At 39.7% G+C, this 27,254-nt stretch overlaps 1 protein-coding gene across 1 annotated transcript in view; it reads left to right on the forward strand.

Moving 5' to 3' along the window:
* Nucleotides 1–12,962: 12,962 nt before the first annotated feature.
* tmem132e (transmembrane protein 132E) overlaps nt 12,963–27,254 on the forward strand; it is a 386,941-nt gene continuing 372,649 nt past the window's right edge. The window contains exon 1 of the mRNA XM_077206566.1: nt 12,963–14,137. Coding sequence (XP_077062681.1) covers nt 14,080–14,137 — 58 coding nt within the window. The 5' untranslated portion in view covers nt 12,963–14,079. The remainder of the gene's footprint in view (nt 14,138–27,254) is intronic.

Genomic DNA, 27,254 nt, shown 5'->3' on the forward strand with positions numbered 1-27,254 from the left:
ACTAGAAAAGAGATACTCAGCCCGTGGGCGAGATTACTCTCTTCCAGTTGACCTGAAGTCCCAACGGGCTCTGGAGCACTCGAGGGGAAGGACACTGTACTGATACTCCACCCTTAGACGCAACACACAGGATGGCCTGCGGTGCGGGAGGTAGAGATCTGAAGCACATGTCTTTCAGGTCAAAGCTGCAGACCAATCTTGGGCCAAGATGGTCACGACCCACCACCTAGTAGCACGAAGAACGAGTTTACAACTGGCCTTCGTACCGGCTGGAGGAGCGGCTATATCAAATCCTTCGCCAGCAGGATAAGATAAGCACGCACAAGTCAGGAGCACTGCTCAACACTCGGTGTGATGAATATCACTGAATTTTCAGGAGCACGTCTGCTCAACACCTAATGTGATGACTATCACTGACTTGAGCGGGGTAGCCGAGCCTGAGGTGGGGCAGCAAAGTAGAGAGAGTGGTGTTAGTGTGCTGTGCAACACTTACCTGTCTCCACAAGCGGCAGGGGGCGCGTGAGAAGGCGGATGACCGGGTCCTCGAACGCACCAAGCTGCCTGCTGGCGACCAAGGGGGAGCTGAGGGGTGTAAGGCTATACAGGGTCACACCCGCCAGACTGGCCCTCTTGGGACCCAGGAACAGATGAAATTGCTCTCTCTTTGAAGTGTGGGTACCGCTTGCTCCGCTTTTTTTTTTTTTTTTTTTTTTTAGGGAGCCAGCGGCGGAACAGACACACACACAAACAAAGGCTCCACCCGGCCCTCACCCGGGGGGAGGGAGTGATCGTGCCACTCCAAGAGCATCTCATCCATTCCTGGGCGGCCCGCTCCGGAATGCTTTCGCTGTCGCTTGCCACCTGGCTTGGCAGCGCCTGGAGCGGGCTGGGCGTCTCTACTGCGGCCGGCTCCCTGCTGAGGCCTGGGTGGAGGCTGCTGCGGAGGGCCAGCAGGAGCGGCGGCCGGAGAACGCCCACGGCGACGAGCAGGCGGAGGAGCTGCCACCGGCGGCGGGTGGAGGCAGCAGCTGGCCACCGGGGCAGGATGTGCCGGATGACCTCCGTCTGCGCTTGAGCGGCAGAGAACTGTTTGATGCAGTTCTCCACCGCGTCGCCGACCAGCCCAACCTGGGAAATTGGGGAGACCAGGAACCGAACCTTGTCCGCATCCGCCATACCAACCAGGCTGAGCCAACGAAGGCGCTACTGGACCACCAAGGTGGACATCGCCAGACCGATCACGCACGCTACGACACCCGTACCCCGGAGGGTGAGGTCGGATGCAGTGCGGTGCTCACCTATGAGCGCACGGTCTGGATTACCCTCGTGCATGCCATGGGTGCCCTAGCCTGCAGCAACGCCATGGCACGCAAGAGGAAGGGGCTTGCCCACAGGCTTTGTAAGCTCTGCCCGTCGGAACGGACGAAACTCACAGGCCTTAGGGGGGAGACGAGGATCCCCCCAAAAGGCAGCGGCCGCCGGACACAGGTGCACCTGTGTCGACAGACCGCTCCAATGGAGGGACACCTCGCAACCCTTCACCGTTCCTCCATCAAGGGTAATGAGGGGGAAAAGCTATTCAGGCAGTTTCTGGCAGAGAAAGATGCTGTTCACCACCTGATAAGCTCTCCATGCATTTCGGGAAAGAAAGGCACTGGGGCGGCGAGCTGAGAACCAGCGCGGCCCGCCCCAAGATACCAAACTCCAGATTCCAACCGAGACTGAACGGGACACGGTGGAGGTTCCACTCGAGCCCGGCAGCCTCGGCGGCCCGTTTCAGCATAGCTGATAATTCTGGATCCGGCTCGGGCAACATTGAACTCCCGGAGGGAGACAATGCAGCCGAGTCATCATCTCCAGAAGTCAGCTCACCCTCTGATGCTGCAATCGGCGTCCTGTCCTCCAGGGGAGCCCCGAGTGAAACCGCTGGCCCACCCATTACAGATGGACCAGCAGAAAACACAGGAGGCTCCAGTGGTTGCAGTGGAAGGGAGGAGTGAGGAGCCCACAGGGAATGGTTACCGGGCGGGACATCCAACACTATCCTCCGGTCACCCATCCCACACAGCACCCGAGGGTGGGGCATGGTAATGGGGACTCGCTCTCCGCGAACGAAGGCGAGTCTCGCCCTCAACACTGCGACAGTCATGTTCCCACAGTGAAAACATGAGCTGTCCACAAAAGCTGTCTCAGCGTGCTGTAAGCCAAACACGTGACACAACAGTTGTGACCATCAGAGAGAGACAGGGAACGACCGCACCCAGAAACGCACGGGCGGAATGACATCTTGAAAAAGACGCAAACGCACCCGTGTTGCTCTTTCAGAAAATAGGACCGTCACCAGTGCCGGAGCACACAGGGAAATGACCGCGGCTACACTGAACAGAGAACTGAAACAGTGAAGCACTCACTTTTCCGCCCTCTAACCAGCCATCAACACACACACAAACATTTAGAAATTTGTTGCTGTTAAAACAGCAGTTGAGAGCTCAAAGCTCGCGATCACCGCTGCACTCGCGCTGTAGAACACCAGCACTGGGAGAGTCTTCCTGAAGAACACCGACACACTCGCTCGTTGTAGACAACAGCACTCTCAGAGACATCAAACGATCGGCTCCGAAGCGAAAGGCAACTAGTGCGTGCACCCACTTCCGTATTTATACCCGCGCCGCGGGGGCGGAGTGTGTGATGCGAATCACGCACGCCAATTACATTGGCTCGTTCAATAGTACTCGAAGATGATAGGCTCCCTAGCGTGATCCCATTTCAGTCGCGTCGACTACGTCCGACGTTATCGACTGAAAGGGAACTAAAAAAACTTCACATCTACCATCAACAACGACAAACACTAAACTGATGAGGAAACTAAGGGCTTAAATAGAGAATACAATCAGGAGAAGGAACAGATGCGAGACTAATTAGAAACTATGGTAACAAACAATGAAATAGAACTCAGGCAAAACTTAACTAAGGGACCATTTACATGACACAGTTTTCAACTAAAACTCTTTTTTTCAACTTTTTATGCGTTTTCATTTACATGACAATGGCGTTTTGGGGGCCTGGAAATGCAAACTTTTGAAAACAGGTTTTAAAGTGCAAGTGTTTAAAAAAAAAGATACCGTTATCGCATCAGTGCAAACTAAAAACACAAATTTGTGCAAACGGTGACGTCATGCGCACAGGAATTACATGTTCAGTCTGTAGACGCATTGTGTTTCTATGCCAAGTGACATCGCCAACTACTGGCCTGGCATGAATAAAACAGCATTTTTTATTATTTTCACGATCCGTGTGAATGGGTTCAAAAACATTGTCGTTTCGACAACATTGTCGTCTCTATGTGAAAAACACAAAAGGAAAAAAAAATCTATTTTAAGTACATGATTGTCATGTAACCGTACCCTAAACAGGACATGATTATGACAGTCATATCAAGATAAGTCAAACTTTCCTTGATCTTTTTGAATAAAAGACTTAAACGTACTATGAAAACATATTGTAACACAAAACCTCCTCCCAAGAACAGCAAATAGCATGTACTGAAACTAAACTGCAAAAGCTGAAAAATGTATAAAATGATTTTAGATATGTGCTTTGGTAATAATAATAACAGTATTTTGGGGAAAATCCTATAATAATGTCTCAGAGCTAGTACCCTTTTGCCCACAATTCCCACCAAGAATTCTTTCATTTTGTTATGCATTTGTCTTTTTCTGCTACCTACTGTGAATATGATTAAAATAGCAGTGGGTGAAGCTGCTGTCTTTACACAGAAATAAATTGAGTTTTTTTTTTTAACTTAAAAAAAGTAGCACAAAAAAAAAACGATAAAACGTCAAGGCATAGACAGCACATTTTCTGTCAAGGATACTCCGCTAAAGTTGCTCGGTTAGAGAATTAACCAATCCAAACACTTACATTTCAGCCGAAAGCTGATAAGAGACATACAGCCTTATGTTGAGGACTGAAATAATGTTTCATGCAGAAAATAAGCAACAAATGTGCTGGTGTAATATGAAAAGGCAAAGTATTTTCACTTCATACTATTTTGTATCTTCTAACCTCAGTAAAATTATGCAATTCTGCAGCTAAAATGTATTAATGCAAAGATGATTTACTGTTACAATAAAACTCACATATAGGGTGAATATTGCTTTCAGCCCTGTAATAGTGAAGCTCTTTAACTGACTTATTAAAAGTATCATCCTTCTGAATTTATGGTTAGCAAGAAGCTTTAAATATTAAAATGTTTTTTGCAAGATATATAATCTCCCATCTCAAATTCTTTTCTGATGCCCAACAAGATGAAAATAATTCAAGTGCATGAAATCTATGAAATTAAATGTGCATGTCTTGAGAATTGCTAGTGCACTCAAGTAAAAAAAAAAAAAAAATAGGGCACAATGTATGATGTTAATATGAAAAAAAAATCTATAATTCTTTACAGTAAGGTCCAATTAGTTCATGCTAACAATGAGCAATACATTTGCTATAGTATTATTCATTGATCTCTGTTAATAAAAAATCAACTGGTTATTGTTAAATAGCCTAATATGAACAGATTTTGATTTTAATAATGCGTTAGTAAATGTTGAGATTGACATCAACAAAGATCAATATTTTTCATTGTTAGTTCATGTTAACTAATGTAACTAATGTTAACAAATGGTGCCTTAGTGTTACAAGTGTTTTAACCGTATTACCCGTGTTTTGTTTTAGGGTTAACGGAAATGGGTAACACTTTTGTTAACATTAGTTACTGAATTAGGTAACATGAACTAACAATGCGGAACATTTGCTAGTTAATACATTTTTTTTTATATCTTAGTTCACAGAGCATTAACTAATGTCAACAGATACAACTATTGACCTGAAAGTATTTAGTATTTAAAAAAAAGAGATTAATCTTAGCTAAGATTAATAAATACTGTGGAAGTATGTTCATTCTTAGTTCATGTTAAATAATGTTGTTAACTTATGTTATGTTAACTTACATTTCCTGGAAGTGTTTCCAGGAAATGTTTGTAAACAGATAATGTCCCGCCAGACAATTATCAGTACCTTTTCTGTTTTTCTGATAAAATACAGCGAGCCCTGAAGAACAATCATATCTATGTGATCTAAAATGTAATTAATTATGCATTTGAAATGTGTGACCTGGTAAATCCTAACGACCTGCTGCTGAAGAAGAGGATGATAAGCTAAATAATGATGGATGGGTAGTGGGTGCTTGGGGTGCGCGTTCATACCACACATCAATGCAGGGTGGCCGACTTACTAATAGATCAAGCTGGGATTCTTTGTAATCATTTGTGTCAAGTCATGGAAAGGCAGAACTGATAACTCACAACAGCAGTAGGCTTAATTAATACAATGGTTGTTTATAAAAGAGGTCGTTTTAAAGCATTAAAGCTAATCGCGCATGCTGTTAGCATTATGAAAACCAATGGAGACTAAATCAAAGCCAATAGAAATATTTTTCTAAATACACAGGAGACATGTGGTATTGATTTACATAATTTCTTATGCAGAAAAGTTGAAAAGGAGCTGTAGGTTGCCAGATCTCTATTCATTTAATATACGTAAATAATTCAAAACAAAGCACTGTTTCTTAAGACTTAACCAAACAATTAAATGTAAATGTTTTAGGGAAGAACAATTTAGGGAAGACATATAGATACTGTAAATTATTCAAAACATGTATTTTTATTATCTATCTATTTTCCAAAATGCTTGTCCTGTGTAGGGTTGCAAGGTCTTGTAGGCAAGGAAACACCCGGACAAATGGCCAATCCATCATCACGCCAACATGGGGACAACATGCAAACTCCTATTATTATATATTATACAATAAATATAATAAATACATAATATACTCACTGTCCACTTTATTAGGAACACCTTGCTAGTACCAGGTTGGACCCACTTCTGCCTGTAGAACTGCCTTAATTCTTCACGGCATAGATTTCAACATGTTGCTGGAACCCTCATAGATTTTGGTCCATATTGACATGATAGCATCACAGTTTGAGATGATTTGAGCTTTGTGGCATGGTGCGTTATCCTGCTGAAAGTAGCCATCAGAAGATGGTACACTGTGGTCATAAAAAGATGGACATGGTCAGCACCAATACTCTGTGGTGTTTCAACGATGCTCAATTGGTACTAAAGGGCCCAAAGTGTGCCTGGAAAATATTCCCACACCATTACACCAGCAGTAGCCTGCACTGTTGATACAAGACATAATGGATCCATGCTTTCATGGTGTTTACTCCAAATTCTAACCCTACAGAACTCGCAGCAGAAATCGAGACTCAACAGAACAGGCAACATGTTTTCAATCTTCTGTTGTCCAATTTTGAGCCCGTGTGAATAATACCCTCAGTTTCCTGGTCTTACAGGCTGCTGTAGCATCTGCCTAAAGGTTTGAAGTGTTGTGCGTTCAGACAGCCCATTCTCATCCCAAGGCGTCATCTAACTGACGCTGTTGACCATGCTTCAACATCCGACGCACAAGGCACCCTTTAGCGTCAATATGAGACGCTAACCCTACCCCAGACCTAAACCTACCCATTACGGAAGCGTCATGTAACTGACGCTAAAAACGGAAGCGTCATCTAACTGACGCTAAAGGCGTTAGATGACGCGCGAGGATAAGCGTCATCTACCTGACGCTACAGGGTGCCATGCGCGTCGGATTTGGAAGCATGGTCAAAAGTGTGAATAAAATGACGCCTTGGGATGAGAATGCGTTGGTTCAGAGATGCTACGGTTGTAATGAGGTTATTTGAGTTACTGTTGCCTTTCTATCAGCTTGAACCAGTCTGGCCATTCTCCTCTGACCTCTGGCATCAACAAGAACTGTTGCTCACTGGATATTTTCTCTTTTTCAGACCATTCTCTGTTGACCCTAGAGATGGTTATGCATGGCAATCCCAGTAGATCAGCAGTTTCTGAAATACTGTAGTCAGATCAGCCCATCTGGCACCAACAACCATCAAAGTCACTTAAATCACTTTCTTCCCCATTCTGATTCTCAGTTTGAACTTCAGCAGATCTTCTTTACCATGTCAGATCAATGCTGCCATGTGATTGGCTGATTAGATATTTGCGTTTACAAGCAGTTGAACAGGTGTTTATAATTCATAATTATAATGTATAAATTATAAAATATAATTTATTTATTTTTACTAGTAATGTCACAGCATCAAAAGTAGATGGAAGCTACAACAAATTCTTGTAACTATATAAATAGGATCCACTGACTGAGTTATACAAATTATCTTTGGATGCTGTTGTGTGAGAGAAAATACTACGTCTTATACACATATGTGAAACTAATATTATTCAGGAACAAAAACAGAATTCCCTGGGTCCCGGGGCCATTGTAGCCTACATTGAAGACAAAAGGATGTGATGTGGGCTAAGCATATGCATAAAACATTACTTTGGTGTTTATATCTTTTGACCTAAAATGCTATGCTAACTGAAACAATATTTGCTGTCTTTCAGAATACATACTTTTGTACAATAACCTTTAGTCGAATGAAGTAAAGCAAGTTTCATAATTTATTTTGATTGGGAATTGTGAAAAATGCATCACTTACTTTTTTGACTGCTTATGCAAGACATAATGTACAAAAAAAATCTCAGTCAGTGTATGATTCATCAACTTTTCATCCTCAATCAGGTTTGATTACAAATTTACTTGTGATTATTAATAGATGCTTGTGCTGATCAGCAGGACACCCAATAGACAATTTCAAACATTTTTCTTCTAATTCATGGCAAATCTCTTAAATGATTGTAATCTTTAACATTCTCAGGACAAATAAAGGAAATGAAGAGAAAAAAATATGATTAAAAGGGGTGATAAAATGATTTTATAGGGTATTTTACATGGTTCCTTAATGTCTCCAAATAGGGTATGTAACATTGGTTGGGCTGAAAATGCCCCGGTGGCTCTTTTATACGCCCTAATACAACCTTGAGAAATAGCCCAAGAATGAAACGAGCGGTTTTCTCCCTTTTATGGTATGCTCATGAATATTTAGATGAGCTGCACGAGACTAGACCAATCAATGATATGGCAAACTGCAATCAGTAGGCTACATAGAGATTACACTTGATGGACTATGAAAAGTTCGCTAATTTGTTGTGAATGACTCACGGAATTGGTAAATGTACCCAGTCATCATAGTAAACATGTTTGGAAACACTCCCTTGCTAATACCAGTCATAATGCTACACATGGAACACATAAACACCTCTTGTAACTCTAAACATAATAACGCAATGCCAGACTGTGAGAATCTGTTTGGCATCAAGCGTCTTTTGTGCGTTGTGTTTGTGCGTATCGAATAAATACTTAATTTAAACCAAACCATCACACTAACTGTACTTTCTAGATAACTATAGCTAGTAGATAATGGATAGCATTGTTAATAACTGTTAGCGACAAATTCATAACGTTAGATTACTTACAGCTTACGGTAGTTATGTCAACATGGTCGGAACAGTACCCAGTAGCCGCATAGAAAAGCCTTCTTGAAACTGTCCAAGGTTTTTCGAAACAGTCTGGGGTGAAATGGTCCAAGCATATTGATAATTTCATGTTGAAGCTCACAGGGATCTTGTTGTATAAAAACATCAACCATGCCTGTTGAATGTTTGGTTCCTTGGGAAGACAGTGTAAAGTGCCAACATTCCCTGTACAGTCGGGAACACTGAAGTAACGACCGTGACTCCTTTTGAAGATCCTTTAAAAACGTCCAAACTTTCTTATTTGTAATTCCAGAAGTAGTAAACTTAGCACACCGGCTAAACTGTGTCTGACTGCGCGACCACCATTGATATAACTGGGCCCAGAAAATGTGCAGTGAAATGCAAATTTAGGGGCGTAACAAAGGTACAGACCAGATCAAAATAAGGAAATCCCCCAAGTGTTACGTCACATCTGAGGTGATTTGAGATCCGGACGTTTTACAGCTGCAGTTTAAAGTTTTGAGATTTTCATATTAAGGAGGTGACATTGGCTTTTGAGATTCTGTGTATGGCCAATTTACCCACCGAGCTGCTGTTATTCAACTATGCCAAGGTAAACTTGGTTTTGCATTCTATCCTATCACCACTTTAAATGATTGATCAGATGTGATTTATGAACCTCGCTCAGAGAGTAAAGGACTATTAAGCTTTTTTACATTTTCAAAGATGTTGCACAGTTGCTGAACTCCCTGAAATGCCTCGATTTTAGACACTTTTGGGGTTTCACTTCACTTTTAGACATACACTCAAAACTTCCCTAAGAAGCCCAAGCATACAGACCTATAGAATGGTGTTAAACAAATTCATAAGGGAAAAAACTAAATAATAAATGAGGCTCCATTGCGCATTCCAAGTGATCAAGACCATAAGGCGTTCCATTTAAACATAATGCAAAGGTTTCGTCAGTAGGGGACATTGAAATGTAAGCAATGACGTACAACCAAGTGAACGAGATGGAGTGAAGTAAGAGAAGGAAGGGCATAAAAAACACTTAAAGGCCCCCTGGAATCTAAATTATTTTTTTAGCTTTTAGTATGAATATGTTAGCCTTAAGGTTATGAATTAGCTGGTCTGTTCCAAAACAATGACAAAATTCTTATTTAGGAGATATAAGCATTCAAAACTTAGTCACTCACTTCTGCTTAAATGGATCACAGATTTTTATGACAACAGACATCATGACTTCAGCTTCTCATCACATCTTCTGTCCAATCAAATGCGCTCTAGAATCCAAAGCGTCCTGCCCCCATACTATAAATACCACCTGGCCAAAACAACCATTGACAAGTCACGGAGCAATATGGGTTGGAGATGTGTGTTCGGTTTCTCAAACGCTCAAGTTTTATTCCGTTCTTCAACTGTACGTTGGTTAAGAATGAAATGGCTAGAATTTATTCACACCTCTACTATTGAATCCAACGTATCATCAGCGCTCGGATTCACTTCCATGATGCTGTCAAGTACGACTTGCAGTCTGTGAAGTAAACTAAACGCTATTGGCTATTTGAAAAGGGGGAGGTGCCATTCAATATGTCCCGCCTTAGCTTCCTGTTTCAGTGGAAATTACGTCAATACATCATACAAAGCTGCGTGTTCCAAAGCACTTCTGTGGGCCTTTAAATGCAGCCTAAGAAGCAGCTGACCAATCACCACACACTGGTCCAGCCGACCAGTCAGAGCACATCATGCTTTTCGGAAGGATGGGGTTCATAGAAGCAGGTACTAAACAGAGCGTTACTGAATGGGAAGTACGGAGCCCTGCACATGACATGCAAGAATTTTTTTTTATCGTGTGCACGATTTATAAATAGAGGGACGAAATAGTAAATAGTGTGCATGATTTAGTACATCGAGGCAACGAATTAGTAAATCTTGTGCACGATTTAGCCTACTATTTTTTTCCTGCAACTCATGTGTGGGGCTCTGTAAGGAAGAGAGGTGCTGCAACAATTTAAAATATGTGAAAAATAAGGTGTTTTTTGACCATTCAACCATTAAATCTATTCCAGTGGGCCCCCAAAACAAAACCATGTGTTCATAAAGTGCTCTTCCACCAAATAAATATGATGCAATTATGGTGTGTGAGCTTGAAGGAGAGATCGAACAGGAAAATTTAATGAATCAAAACAAAGCAGCACTGCCTCTTTTCTTTGAAACAGAAATCAAAGCAATAAAAAATAGTCAGTGGCACAGTGATGTGTTAAATGCTGCTAGAACTGTTGCTGACAGCTTGGCACGTTACCTTTAACAAACTATTTCAAGTTTCTGAAGTGACGTCCATCATTTGCTTTTGACCCTGTGGCAAGACAAGCAGATGAAGGATGCTCATGTTATGGTGTAACCCTAGATCGAAATGGCTAGGACGAATGAAGGTATAACAAAGTTAATATCTGAGATATGAATCAATGTAAGTACTCTAAAATCTGGTCCCAGGGCCATTACACTACGGTTACAGTGTGTACTACAAGGGGACCATTGCTATAGGAAGATTATCCCTATTGCAAAAGCAACCAATATCCTTCTGTGTGCAGTCTCGCATTGTACACAAAGCCATCAGTAGTACATTAAACAAAACATCACGGGACACTGGGCACAAAAGCACTTTCAAGCAATAAATGGTTAAAATGAAGAAATCTTAATATGTTTTCCGTATCATAAACTGCGGAGTTAATGTGCAAGTATACATTTAGCATGCTACTCTCAGTGGAAGAAAATGAGAATTGTTTTATTACAGCGGCTATATTATGCACTGTCAAATAGCATTCTAATTTTTTTCTTTTATGGTCTGTACATATGAAATTGTGATGTTCATTATATTATTTGTATTATGCATACACACAAATCATATGCAAATTGCTGAAGTGAAATGCTCTAGCCATTAAAGCACTGTGTTTATTTATTATGCCATTAAACTTTCCAAAATGAACACAAATAAAACAGGCTGTCAGGGTGTGTGTTCCCTACAATCAGGGAAAATATTGTTTAAAATAATGAAAGGGTAACAGAATAACAGTATATATCAAAGTATCAAAATCATGACAATGGTTTTTATTTAGGACTGTCCTGCCATGTGAACCTGACAAGCTGTTATATATTATGAAGTAGGCTACACGACCCTTATAATGTGGCCCGCCAGGAGATGTCACTGTCGTGTGACACCTCAGAAGCAACGTCAACTTCATGAAATACAGTTACTTGTGAAATTTTCATTTGTGTATTGCACACACTTCTGGGTGATATGTTGGTGATTAAGATATTTTGTTTTAAAATGTAATATTTGCTTAATAACATTGTTGTTTTTATTCCTGCAACCAAAATAAGCCACAAAACACACAGGACAGCTTTTCAGTGTCTCCTCTGTTTACTCTGCACCTTTACTAACTGTAATAATAATAATAATAATAATAATAATATTAATATATATATATATATATATATATATATATATATATATATATATATATATACATACATACACACGCACATATTTTGTATGCTTATTTTTGAGGTAAGATAGTAGGCTATACGTTCACGTTTATAATTCTTGCTTAATTTGATAGGCTAAGAACCACCAGCTTTTCAAGTTTACAAAACAAGAAATATTATGACTGAACATGTTCTTTCACTGGAAGATTGCACAAACTAGGACAATATATAGTTTGCTACAATTTTGAGACTGACTAAACACACACACACACTGACATGTAATGTTGATAGACATTAGTCAATGTTTTATGTATTTATATTTCTGTTTTAAATTTTCCTGTTTTTTATTTTCTTTAATTATTTTTTTTGCTATATTTTTACCCTTTTCAGTTAAACTGTTTAAAATACGTTTTAATCGTGACAATATTTAAAATGTCTATGTTTTCCATTAATGGTACCACCCCTTATAATTTACACACTCCGAAAAAAGTACAAACGCTGTCAATGTGGTGATACCCCTTCGAAAGGTGCTAATGAGGCTTTTTTGCGCTATCACTTTGATACAATATTTGCATATGTCTGCAAGAAATGAGAGTAGTTTATAAAATCTATAAATTAGCCTATCTCTTACTGTAGAAAAAAAGGTAAAAAAGCTATCACTAGAAATGTAGGCCTACCCATTCAAAAGAAACACATTTGTACCTTACTTAGGCCTACTTAGGGGTGAAAATTAGTTCCTCAAATGTGGTCTCTCATAAGAATCAAATGTGAAATATTCCATTGAGAAATATTGGGATCACAAAAATATCTCTGAAGGAAAGCATTTATCTTACAGTAATTGGAATTCGGAGCTTAACTTTGAGTTGATCATCGTCTCATCATATTTCTTTTGATCTTGGGATGAAATGTGACCCTGTCATGTTTTCGTGTATGCACATGACGGACGCGTGGAAACTGGAAACGTCAGAGCGGTCTGATTGTAAAGACTCGTGTCACGTGACCGCTGTGAACTGAAGAGATTTGAAGGGTTCGGAGATTCACCAGCTACTTGTCCAGCGGAACGCAAAGCATACTTTTCGCCACAGCTCGAGTGTTGAAACGCAAAGTTAAGTTGTGTGACCTAGGAGGAGGGGTGGTCTTGAATAAATCTCTACTTGACGAAGCTCAACAGTGAAGCCGAACCTCAATATAGTAGGCTATACAGACCGGAGCGCTGCATTGTTTAGAATAATGTAGCCGTTATTTATTCGTAAGTCCTCGGAGTTTTAAAATATAGGTTTGATACGCTACACACAGTGATATCAACAGAAAGGTTTATCATATGTATAGTTAATAGTTTTGCAGCTACCGGGAAAGGTTGTGCTGGACTTCAGTTCCTTCCTAGAAGAATTTCAAGTCATCTTTCGGACTTCATCCAGGAAGAAAACACTTTTTTTTCATCGGAGCGTACAAGTAAACGTTTATTTTCATGCATCGTTGGGCGACGATCTTGTTCAACATCGCATAACTTCAGGTTAAATATACATCGATACATCCATAACACGGACTACAATTTGATGTCGGGGTTACTAAAGGAAATTATATATTGCCATCCAACACAAACGCGTCGTGTATCAGTTGCTTTGTGTGATGCTTTTGTAGGTTATTAAACTAACAAGCTCGTGGACGACACTGGTATTGTGCTGTTGCGATACCATTTCTGGCGTTTCATGCTTTCACGGGATTATAGTTTGAATTAAAATCTCTGGATGGACGAAAACGACATTATTCCGTGCCGTGTGGATTACTGAGAGAGACAGAGATACGCGTGGGAATCGAGACACCTGAGCCGGATACCTGTAACTTTTCTCTCTGTCGAAAGCTCTTCATCGTACATGAGATTGGGCTTTCTGTCTGCTCTGTCGCTGGTTGACACGGTCTTTTTTTATTTAACTCTTACTGGTCTGGTATAATGGACGTGATAGCTCTAGATAAAGTTCACCAGCATCACAATCCAACAGATTCTCGCTGGGAATTCGTCGCTGGACTGTAGACGTCGGTCGGGAGATATTTTGGAGGAGCGCCGTTGTTTATCATCATAAACGGGATTTATTCGTGGAAACTACCATGTCCGTTTTACGCTCTTGGATGGAAACTCTGTTGCTGTATATGTTCATTTCAGATGGTAAGTCTGCTTATGCACGCTTGTTTTTTTTTTAATGCCATGCCATGGTTGATAATATTTGGGTGTTGTGAATGACTGCAGCGGATTTGATCCTATGTGTTTGGATGTTGGGATGCAGTGGGTTTTATAAATCTTAATTGGTCATTCAACACACATACACTAAGCGCAGAGCTGAGATTAACCCGATTTTAACGCTGCAAGTTATTGTGTTGTTGTTGTCTCCAGCCTTGGTGGGCAACGTAAGCTTCAAGTGCGCCTTTTTTACTTAATAGGCTATGCTTTTTTTTTTCTTTTCTTTTTTTTACACAACATACACTTATTTTTCAAGCATAGCAACTGTCCGCAAGGTGGGAGCACGACTAAAGCTTGAGGCCAACGGTGACAAAAAAAGCCCCTTTTTAAAAAAAACAAAACAAATCAGTTTTTGAGCCTGCTCTGTCGAAATTTATTTTTCTTATTCTATTGTTGTAATGTAAAAGAAGGTTATGAATTAGGGAATGGGGAGTCAATTTAAGACTAACCCCCTCAAAGTAGTCAAAACAAAATGTGGTGTTGAGTGACTTGAAAAGTACACAGGCTATAATAAACCCAATTCTATTATTCTAAGATAAAAAAAAATGTAGGGAATCATGAAAGTTAGGGGGTTAGCTAGTTCACCCAAAAATCAAAATGATCCCATAATTTAGGCTACTCACCGTCAAGCCATCCTAGGTGTATACGACTTTTTTCTTTCAGCCTCACACAATAAAATATGAGGAGTGGGAGTATAATAGTAGTGAATGGTACCTTGTTTTTTGAAGCCTAGAAACTGCATCCATCCATCCATCCATCATAAAATTAATCCACATGGCTCCAGGGGGTTAATAAAGGCCTTCTGAAGCGAAGCGATGCATTTTTGTAAGAAAAATATCCATAATTATAACTTTATAAACTGTAATCACTAGCTTCCGGTAACGTCCATCCGCACGTTCACAAGAAAGTCGAGTTGCGGAGGAAGAGTGATCTCTGACCCTACATATTATCTACATAGGATGTAGGATGTAGTGTAAGCTTAGTTGAGAGTATGTGCGTATCTTGTGGTTCAAACAAATAGGGCTGGACAACAAACTCAAGCTCCTCTGACATTTCTCATAAAAAAAAAATCTCATTTTAGATGTTTAATTTGTGATTGGTGTCTGTGTTCAATTCGTCACACTGTACTTCGGCCGTTACCGGAAGCCAGTCATTATAGTTTATTGTAGTTAGAATTATGGATAATTTTCTTACAAAAACGCATACAGTACCTTCGCTTCAGAAGGTATTTATTAACCCCCTTGAGCCATATGGATTACTTATATGATGGATGGATGCGCTTATTCGGGCTTAAAAACAAGAGGTACCATTCACACAATTTTAAAGCTTGGAAGAGCCAGGATATTTTTAATATAACTCAGATTTTGATTTGCTGAAAGAATAAACTCATATACACCTAGGGTGGCTTAAGGGTGAGTAAATTATGAGATAATTTTCATTTTTGGGTGAACTAACCCATGTTTGACTGCGTATTTCTTTAGGCGCAAAAAGAGTATATTTAATATACTGTAAATCAGATCGTTTTAAATGTCTGGCAGCAACGAAAAGATTGTAAAGTTTTAAATGTATTTAAAAATGTTCCTTCTATTAAGAGGTTCAGTGTTGCATTACTACATTTTGGGGGACATGCGGGTGGGACAAGTTTGGATTATTAGCCAATGTTTCCTAATTAACTGTTGCTTGTTTACAAGGAATCAGTACCTGTTCAAGTTCATTTCAGATTTGCTCCCTCTGAAGTTTTCAAATGAATACGATAAAAAACGAGACCGTATCTGCTTATCTAATAGCCAGTCTGCATTCATATAAATACATTCATCTCTCTCTTTTTTTTCTTTTTCTTGATCAGCTATCACAGCTGTGTCTCTCATTGTTTAATTGACAGCTTTGACTGATTTGTATCTCATCAAGAGGAATCCTATTGAAACACGAAACACGTCATTATAGGCTATTTTAGAGTCAGAACCATATTATGGCATCATAGTGTGACTAAGATTATTACATTGACAGTCATCAGTACAGAAGAGATATTTCTTTGAAATATTCCTTTGAGGTCTGATCCCACCCCTTATTTTCCTTTCATGAAACCATAAGAACAAAGGCAACATCAATTGGGAGTCATCAAAGTCCTGAGAGTTCGTTATGTGACTTGACTATAATCTATGGTATTTGACAGAAACTTGGATATGAGCAACACCAGAATGGGAGTTTCGTTTGTAAAAATGTTTTGATTTTTAAGTTATGAGTTATGACATTGGAATTGCTAGTTGATTTAAAATACGATCAGCTTGCTTGCGCATTTCACTCTTCCATGATTCATACCTTGAACATATAAGGCAGGAGCAATGGAAGGTCAGATGTGCTCATTATGTCATCGGTCAGGCACCGTCCAATACAATTGCGCATGTTTTGACAACAATGCCATTCAGTCATGCGTTTGCATCTGTAATCCGGACAGCCTTCATCTGCGGTTGATACTGATGTACTTGGGCAATAAATTGGGCCAGCGCAAGTGTGTCTCCTCCGCTTCCAGTTACAGACGTGACAGACAGGAACCAGGCATTACGATCAAGGAAAACATCAACAAACCTGAGACGTGCCGTGAGCTCTCTAGGAATGTCTTGTTTGTTAATCCACAATGTTGCACCTGTGCGGAGAGCCCTGGTTTGGTTTCAGAGCGGCTGTCCTGTGAAACCAAATCATCTGGAAAAGAAATAGCTTTGTTGTGTACTCTTGTTTTATTTAGTAGACCTGGGAAGTAGCATCGGTGCAGCTTCAGTGGCTTGATTGTTGGACCCCTGTGCTGTTTCTCATTCTTATGACAAACTAACCTGAAATTATTTTCGACGAGTCTTCTAATTGAATCCTGATTATGAAATGACTCCTCTTTCATTGTCTTAAATGTTTTAAAAGTTTTATGTATTGAAATGCACTGAGCAGAACAAAGAAAAGGGCTCAGTTGTGTTGTCGTGAATGCTGCATTTGCAAAATTTAAAGGGACAATGTCAAAATCTGTCATAATTTATTCACTCTCATGTCATTTAAATCCAAACTTTTTAGATTTTCTGGTAACACTTTACAATAAAGTTTCGTTAGTTAACTACATTAGTACACATAACATGAACTGCACGTATACAGCATTTATTAATCTTTGTTAATGTTAATTTCATCATTTACTAATACTTTATTACAATCTTGTTAACATTAGTTAATGAATACAGTAGTTAATAAATACAGAGTTAGATAATGAATTAAGCCAGTAGTAGGCATCAGATCAGTTAGGATCTTTTATAAACGTGACTTAGCCTAGATGAAAAAAAATCACTGGTAGCATCTTGACACAAAACAATGGCACTGAAATGTTTTAAGATATCAGTGCAGGTTGCTTTCGGTTAAAACAGCTCAAACATGCATTTTAGACTGGAACTAAACCTTGTCTGTGAAACTGGGCCTAAATATAGCTTCAACTTATTTCAAAGGTGCAAAGTTAACAGCTCTCAAAAGTTATCCTTAAATGGATTTCTAAGTCCTAGCAGATGTATAAATCCTGGTAGATAATTGCCAGTCATTTTTGAGTCATTTCTTTGAACAGATGTATTTTAGAGACAGTTATCTGTCCAGTTCCTTTTTGGTGGGTTTGAAAGATTTAGATATGTGGAAAATTTAGGTGTGCCGTCCCCACCTTTTACCAGTTTTTGGAATGCCAGAAGACTTGAACACTCCTTTAGGAATGCAAGGATAGTGCCCGTTCGTCATCAATTGTCCCTGCTTTTTTTATCTACTGCTTCATATGAAGTCCTTGACAAACTTGACAGAATTTGCACAGGTTCACCGGGTACTAATGAGATTTCTTAATGGGATTTAGGTCTGTGTGACATTTGTAAACTCAAGCAACCTAATTACCAACAGAATAAGGCCGGTTTGAACCTGAACGAACATGACAAAACATGATAAAAAGGTGAAACGTTTTAAATTGAAGCAGAATGTTTTTGTAGAATAGTTATTTTTGTCTTTCCTGGTAAAAGAATATTTAATTTCATCATCTCTTGGCTTACACGTACACCCACTATAAATGTGTGGCACAGCATGTCAAATCATTGATTAATGCAGTAATAGCATTAGCTGGCACCAACAGCGACACTACAAAACGTTGTTCCGTGAGTTGCAGTAAAAGACAGCTTTGTGAAGTGGTGGTTTCTACAGATATGGGATGACTGAAGACCTCCCGCATTGGCCCTGAAGGCACTTTGGCTTTTCTTCTGAAAACACGCAACTTGTTTACATTCACTGCACATTGCCCTTTAAAAGAAAGATCTCCTCCACTCACAAGCACTGTGATCAAACCTGCACCAGGATAGCAACATCCTTTAAAATGTTCTTATTTCTTCAATGGGTGGGCCTAATAGCACGAGATGGCTTGTACTTTACCATCGTTAAAACATCCTCTTTGAGTTTGAAGTTGACCCTTTGTCATGTGAGATAAATTGCCTCTCCCCAGGCAACCCGCCTGACCCATCTGTCAACCAATCAGGGAAAGAGACACTGCTTGTATCTACCAGACTCTTTAGTTTGGTACCTACTGTGTCCATTCATCACTTACATATTTCACTGTCATCATATACAGTCATCATATAGCGATAGCTCTGAGAATCATGACCAGAAACCTCTCCCAGACAGCAGGGATGAGGAAAAATCACAAATGGACGACATTTGCGCCATCCCTACATTTTGTTGTCAGCGTGTTTTGTTTTTTTGTGGAATGGCTGGCTGTATTGTGCTCTTGCTTTAATAAGACTGCAGCTATGATTAAAGGGCTGACTCAGGAGATTGTAACCTGTATTTCCCACTCTTGTTTCTTGCCCGTCGTTGTATGCCTGCCAGCTGCACAGGATTAGTGTCTTGACAAAGGGAATGCTTATTAATAAGGAAATTGTCTGTAGCTGCAGGAAAATTAAGTAGATGTGAGATGCATATTTTGTTAGTCTGAAAAATCTCTGTGAGGCTATTAATTAGCCGACTAGGAGCATTTGCTAGGACTGAAACAAATAGATTAGCTGGGAAAATGCCTCTTGCCTTTTCGAGTAGAATTATCATTATCGCATCTACTTTCAAAGGCTGTGACGGTAGAAATGTGCTAACAAGAACAGACTTTGCAGTAGCGCTTAAATGGATGTTTTTGTATGGCTATCGGTGGGCAGGACTGATTTAAGTTATTTACGAATGAGCAGCAAAGAAATGTTGAGTAATTCAAAAATACATGACACAATTAGACCAAAACAAGTCAAAAAGAGGAATAACTTATCATTAAAGCGTGTGGTTAGTTGCAGTGTGAAGCAGAGTTCATATCCCCATTAATACAGTTTGAAAAAATATATATATATAATTTCTTTTTTTTTTTGGTCAAATGTCTTAGAATGTGATGCTGTTTTTGCAATGATGCCAGATTGACCATTCATTTTTTTTTATAATCAGGCTTTTTGGATTATTTAAATATTATATATTAATGAATGCGGTATCGTAAATTTTGGGGTAATTCAGTCAATTAAATTAGTCAATTTAAATGTTATACTTATTAAACCAATTTTACACATGTATGCAATTTTACACATCTTTAGACTGTTGATCATTACACACACACACACACACACACACACACACACACACACACACACACACACACACACACACACACACACACACACACACACGTCTTGGTTCGGTAAGATTTTAAATGTTTTTGAAAGAAGTCTCTAATGCTCATTGCTCACCAAGGCTGCATTTATTTGATCAAAATAACAGTAATCATTATCATATTGTTAAATATATTATTACAGTTTAAAATAACTGTTTCTATTTGAATATATTTTAAAATGTAATTTATTGTGATAATTCCAGCCTTCAGTGTCACATGAGCATTCACATGATCCTTCAGAAATCATTCTAATATGCTGATTTGCTGCTCAAGAAACAATTCTTGTGATTATCAGTGTTGACTACAGTTGTGCTGCCTAATATTTAGGGTTAGGGTTAGAGTCTTTTATTAATAGAAAGTTAGTTTTATTAATATTTGAAATGGAAATCTTATGTAACATTATAAATGTCTTTACTGTCCCTTTTTTATCAATTTATTGTATATATGGATTAGGCACATTTTATGCATAGAAAGGCACAAATTCATTATGCATAAAAAATAATATTCTTTTTTTATGTATGATTTTGCCAAGCTGTGGCCTTCCTGTGATTTTGGTCTTAGTCCACACACCTGTGCATGAGAAAAAACAGATATTTTTTTTCTGCCTGCTGTAAAGCAAAAATAGTTGCTTGTTTTTTCTGTCAGTGGCATGAACATATTCGTTTCCCCCCTTAAATTACTAAACTAATACTGTTAAACAACTAAGAAATGTTAAACAGGTCATCAGCATAGCATTGTGAAGTCCAAACATTGTCAGCGTTCACACTGGGCATTTTGGCTCTACATGGGAGACTGTGATCTGTGATCACTGCAGTGGAAGCTGAAGAAATATGGCCAGATTTTTGCCCTCCAGCATTTCTTGGCTCCTCACGTGGTCTTGTTTGCCTCCCTCCCTTCATCTCTTCCTCCATATCCACCGCCGCTTCCCTCCCTCCCTCCCTCCATTTCTCATGTGCGACAAATCTGCAGAAGTTGCTTGTACTCCCTGTGCCCATGCCATCTAGATGTCCCCTCAGCCTTTAAGCTTCGCTTGCTTTCTTTTTTCCTTACTTCAGTTGTGATATTTCTTGTTTCTTCTGCACTGCAGGCTTCCGCTTGGCATTAGGATTTCTCAACCCAAAGTAAGCCCAGGTGAAATGATTAGAACAGCAAATTGGTTGAGTCTGCAGTCCAGATATTTAAATCAGCATGCTGATGTGGCTGGGAAAGACACTGTCTGGCCTGCATCGTCATTACCTTTCCTAATTGAAGGACACCTGTGGCAGAAGAGGTGATGATGGCGACGAGGGCTGACTGGGTCAGTGTTGTCTCAGCGTGACTCATTAGTCTTTCTGCTGGGCTCTTGTGCTGCTGCTTGGCTGCTTTTAAAAATTCCTCAAGCTTACACCAGTGACAGTAGCACAGTAACCTCAAACTGTGAGCGTAGAGCCACACTGAGGGAGAAATGTGTGTGGGTTGACTGAATGACTGTCACTGTGTAATATTATGCAACAGTAGTAATAAAGTATTAAACAGGGGCATAATCTACACTTTTGTAGGCCAAAAGTATGCCACATTTATATGTGCCTGCTGAATATTGTTTTAGAACCATAGCATTAATACGTTTGTTTTTCCTTCCATTGCTACTCAAACAGCTTTTACACTAGGGCTGCTCAATATCGGGGGGAAAAAATTATATTTTGTTTTTCTGCAATATAAATTACGATATGAAATACTGGAAGTTTCACCAGATGACTTGGATAGTTATATTTTAGAACGATTGGGGTGATTTTGTAAGGGAGTGCATCGGAAAGAAAAAAAGAGCTAAACTTTTTACCCTGAACTTTTTAAAGTGTGGAATCCTTTTAGGGCTGAATGGAAAAACTTTTAAAAAGTGGGTGTTCATAATTGGATTTACTCTTTAGAGGAACCAGCTCAAACCATAAAGTGAGGGGGAAAAAAACAACAACTTTCCACTTCAGTTTTCATAGGCCACATTTACACTGTTTTTGACCAATTCATTATGACTGTAAGATAATAACAATTATGATTTTATGATTATGATTTTATTGCGATTATTATTAAACATATTAAGTTAGGGATAATCCACGGCTAGCCATGCATTAAAGGATTTTAATGCACGACGTAAGGCGAAGAACCACCGACGCGAAGCGGAGGTTATCCCGCTTATACCACGGTTATTTGCCAAGTTAAAAATAAGTTAAAGCTGTAACTGATGTTTACAGTGTAATTTTTTAACAGACGTGTAAAAATGACGGTTATTTTCTTAAATTACGGCTCGTTAGTTCTAGCACTCCGTCCGCTTTAAATAAAGTAGAGCCATCGGATTGCTTTTATTTGAATGAATTATCACATTTATTTAAATTCATTATTAAAAGAGAGAGACAAAGAACTGAAAGAGTCCCAATTGCCAAGGTAGTTGAGCCCCATCGGCTCCCTGGTGAACCACATTTCGGTGCTCTCGAGTTTGCACAGAGGGATGCGTCTCGGATGCAAATAGAGCGCTCCGGCATTTTCTGGACACTTTGACAGATATTTTTTAAAGCTGTCCACGGGACAAAGTGGGTCGCCGGGGCTCGCAAACATAAATCCTCGTAAATTTTCCCTATCCGATGCGGTAGGATCCTTGTGGTTTTTTGTCTCTGGGTATGCCAGGGTCAGGTAGGCCTACTCTTTCCCATTCTCGTCTTGCCGGAGAACGAAAGACTCTTTTGATAGGTTACTGTTTCCTTCTCTTCCCCTCCGTGCAAAACACAGCTGTATGTCAAACCAAACTTTTCTTACAAGTCCTGTGGGTGTGAAAGGGGAGAGTGCAGGTGCCTTTCTAATTTTCTCCAAGTCAGACAGTAATACGCGGATGATGAACGCCGGTGTCTTTTCCTGTAAGTTAGCGCTTTTCAAGCAATGCCATCTTTAAATCAGTTTTATTGAAGTCTTTATCACTTAATGTTGTATTTTGTAATGTGATGGTTTATACCTGCTCTGAGAGACATCAAATATGCAACACTGTATTCGCGTCCAGCGGTAGACTGAACAGAGGCATAAAACTCCCGCAATGTCTCATTTAAAAGAGAAGCAGAGTAGGTCTCGAAATCACAATTTTTCTGTCTTTGCCGCAAAAAGTCACTGAAAGTGTTAATTGCCCATTTAGTTGTCTTTTTCGTATTGACCTCATCTTTGTCGTCTTCGATCTTATCTAGCTCTGTCGGTGTTAATTCTTTGTGCCGCTTTTTATCATTCAACGTCTTCTCCAAGTCTTCTATTTCGTCTTGTGCCTGGGCCCATTTCTCAAAATTGCCATATTCACCATACAAATTAAACGATATTCAAAAATCATCCATTTAGCCTACCTAAATAAACATTTTCATATGTGTCTCTCACTCTGTTTGCAAGTGTAACTGTGTTACTATGGTTACCAATGATTATAGTAGCGGATTAATTTAGAACTGTAGTCTAATCAAACTGACTGGAACTACCTGTGCATTAAACGGTTTTACTGCACACCTTCCAGCCAATCAGAATCGAGTATTTAAACAGCCCGTGGTATAAACATTATTGTAAAACTATTTTTTTTTATTTATTGTAAAATTACAATACTGATATTTCATTTCTTCATTTTCAAATGCTATACCATCAATTTTATTTTTACGGGTTGTCGAAAAATGTGCTGCCGGTTTCAGATTGAAGGCACTGTATGCTCATTTACACGTAAGCAGCTCAGTGTCTCATCGTCTCGATCATCTTCATTCACAGTCAATGAACGTTCTGAAACTCTGAAAACACTGTATTATGAACTACATGTGTGTAATTGACGCACTTCACTGAAATGGGTAGCACATATATTTACTTAATTAAATCACAAACTGCACAATTTGAAAATCACACTAAGCATATCATGATATTCCTCAGCCCCCCCCCCCCCCCCCCCTCCCCCCCATCCCATCCCATCCCATCCCATATATCGTCTTATTTCACTCTTCTACCAAGGGTTTCCTCTAGTTGGAACATGGCTGTGGGGATTTGCTTCCACTCAGAAACAACTAAGCATCAGGGCAGATGCTGATGTTGGGCGATGGGGTAATTCATCCCAAAGGTGTTCAGGTCTGGGATTTGTGCAGGTCAGTCAAGTTCTTACATCCCATACTCGGTAAATCTTTCTTTATGGACCTTGCTTTGTGTACTGCGGCATTGTTGGCAGGCTGGAACAGAAGGCTTACAGCACATTCCACTAGTCGAAGCAGTACGTCGACTAAATGGTATGTTCAAACATGTTATTTATGCCAATTATGCCAACATAGTTGATCGTATGTGTTCATATTGTATTCTATGCACATGCATATTTGCAGAATGTACTTTATTAAAGGTGCAGTATATAATATTGACAGCTGGCGGTTCAAGTACTGCAGTCCAAATGCAAAATATTGTAGAAAGGCATACTCGTCATACCTCCTCCTCATACTCGACGCTCACACGGGTTGCCAGATTGGGGACACACAACTGGAGCTAGCGCAGTTGACAATGGAAGGCAAGAAGACTTACAACACTGTAAGTTGATGAGTTGATTTATCTGCGTTTTAATATGCTCCCTTTCATAGAAATTTTTAGATGGATGCCAAGGCTTTTTAGGTTAGGTCTGCGATCTCTGACCCAGTTTACTCTGTGTTTCCTGCCAGCTGGCAACCTGGTGTGTCCAAATACTATTGGGTGGGAACACACAGACCAAAACAAAAATAGACATTATGACATGGAACGCACATTTTAAAGTAAAATAACTGGCTGTAGCATTGTTCTTCAGAGATATAAGTATGTGAACTTAGCATGTTCCGTAAATATCTGCAAACATATTATCGTATTTTTTTGCTTTAGTGCAGTTAAAAAATGACATACCTTCATTTTTGGCCTTTAGTGGCCAAGAAGAAAGTTCTTCATCAAATTAAGTGTGTATAATTTTAGTTCATTTTTTTTTGCACCTGCTAGTAACAGGTGTAGCCAAAATAGCATGTTAAACCTGTTTCAGGGGGATGTCCACATACTTTTGACCATGCAGTAATGTTAGTCAAGGTTTTTTGCACAAAAAAAGTTTATATTTCCTCTCTTTGAATTAAACCCTACACTCAGCTGCTGTGTAATCAAATGACACATTTGTGACCCGTCACAGAAACCAGGGACACAAGTCGGCAGCACAACTTTCGAGCAAAATGAGAAAGAAGATTTTTTTTTCAAAATTGGTGATTTTCAATTTTTTGGAGAATCTGTTAATTGAAATCACGAAGAAGCCTCTCCATGTTTGAGATAGCAGTATTGGTATATTTAAAAGCTTACATTTTGAGGTTGAAATCGGCTTGTTTTCGGAGATTCTAGCATGCAGTAGGGGCGTGGCGTGTCATTGTCTGTGTGTATTTCCATACTGAATAACCCGGCGCTTTTGCCCCCGCCCTCCAAGTCAACCACATGGCTACTTATTATGCTGTGCTCTGGCCAGCTCTCTCTGATATCAAAATTCAATGAAGATGGATGCCGCAAAGATTGTCGCAGACGAGATGAACCGTCTGGCAGTTACACCGAAAATGTTTTCGCCGCACTTCGTGGGCTCGGGAAACTGAACCGGAGGTATGGGCGCAGCGCGCTCGCCCTCAGTGCTTCAATACGGCGGCTCGGCTCGCTGACAGCGGTGGCTGGCTGTTTCATATGTGACGGAGAATCGAAATAGAGGATGCAGTTAAGACCTTTGCTGCTGCGATGAAGGCCTGCCGTGCGTGTTTCTGAAATGTAAGTTAAGCTTCATTTGCTCTTTAGTCGTTATTTAAGATGCTGAACCTGCTGATGATATAATGTGCTTGCGGACATTTCATTTGTGTGTGTATACGCACATAAGAAAGTGGTGTAAAGAGATTTGCAACAGTAATTTGAGGAGGTGAAATGTGATTATTTGGAAAATTGCAGAAATGACTGCTTAAAGAAAAATGCCAGCAGGCATTTGCCTCCTACATAAACTTTAATATTGTTGACATTTTGGGCACACGAGCGTTGCGTACTATTTGCGCTATAGATATGTAGGCCTATGGCTTATTGGTCTTTGTTTGTTGTTGTTGGTTTTGCGTTATATGTATATGGCATATTGGTCTTTGTGTGTTGTTGCTGGTTTTGCGTTATACTGTATGTATATGGCATATTGGCCTTTGTGTGTTGTTGCTGGTTTTGCGTTATATGCAGGCTATATGGCATATTGGTCTTTGTGTGTTGTTGCTGGTTTTGCGTTATATGTATATGGCATATTGGTCTTTATGTGTTGTTGCTGGTTTCGCGTTATATGCAGGCTATATGGCATTATTGGTCTTTATGTGTTGTTGCTGGTACGTTGCAAATAGAGGGGCAGCACAATTGTTTTTCGCCTAGTGCGGCAGAAGTGCACTCATTCGAAGTGTAAAAAAAGCTGTAAAGCACATGGAGGAGCTTTACAGGGGGTATGGCTTATCTAAATGAGATGTAAATGAGCCCTATTGTCACCCCCAGCAGCAGAGACAGGTGAGAACTGCACAATCTTTAGCTCGTTTTCTCCTCTTTGAGCTTTTTTAAGTGCCTACTTTAAAATGGCCACAACTTCTCCAAATATTATCAGATTTCCACATGTTACACATCGTTGGAAAGCTTGGATATTACACTCTCAGAATCTATGAATAACTCAAAATGCCCCAGAACCGACTTGTGTCCCTAGTTTCCGTGACTGGTCACATTTATAAGTAGATATCTGTAAACATTGCGATAATATAGTTATTGTGAATTATTTTGGCCACAATAATTGTTTAGTTTTAAATCTGATATTGTGACAGCCCTAGCAATGTGTGAAGGCATTGATTTGGTCGGTAATGCTAATTTTCTCATGGATGTGACATCTTAAGCTTAGACAATTTCTGAGTGACCCAATTTTGCTGCTTGAGTTTCTTTAATGTTCTGGACTGGGAAAGGAGCTTTGCATTGTAAATGTATTTGTGAATTTATTTATTCAGGAGCAGGGAAATACTTCTATTATGTGTCACATTTAAAGTGAGAGCATATTTATATTGCTAGGCGTAAACTAAAAGTGTGCTGTACTTTTTTTTCTTTTCTTTTTTTTGGGCGCCGACAGGTTGACTGAGTTGAGAGAATCGGCCATTATTCTCCTCAGGCCCTGGGGTGAACTAAAACCAAGGAATGAGTAAAGTTTACAGGCCATTTTATATATAGAGCTTTATAAGACATTATAAGCTGTTCACAGGAAATGCAGTTGCACAATATATCCGGATCCCTCCACAACTGTATCTTTACCTCTGGAAGAACCTCACAGCTGTCTGCTAGAGATCTGAATTAAAGATTACA

This window comes from Siphateles boraxobius, unplaced genomic scaffold (assembly GCF_051911475.1).
Source record: "Siphateles boraxobius isolate OS27281-9 unplaced genomic scaffold, OSU_SipBor_1 56, whole genome shotgun sequence".
NCBI classification, from domain to species: domain Eukaryota; kingdom Metazoa; phylum Chordata; class Actinopteri; order Cypriniformes; family Leuciscidae; genus Siphateles; species Siphateles boraxobius.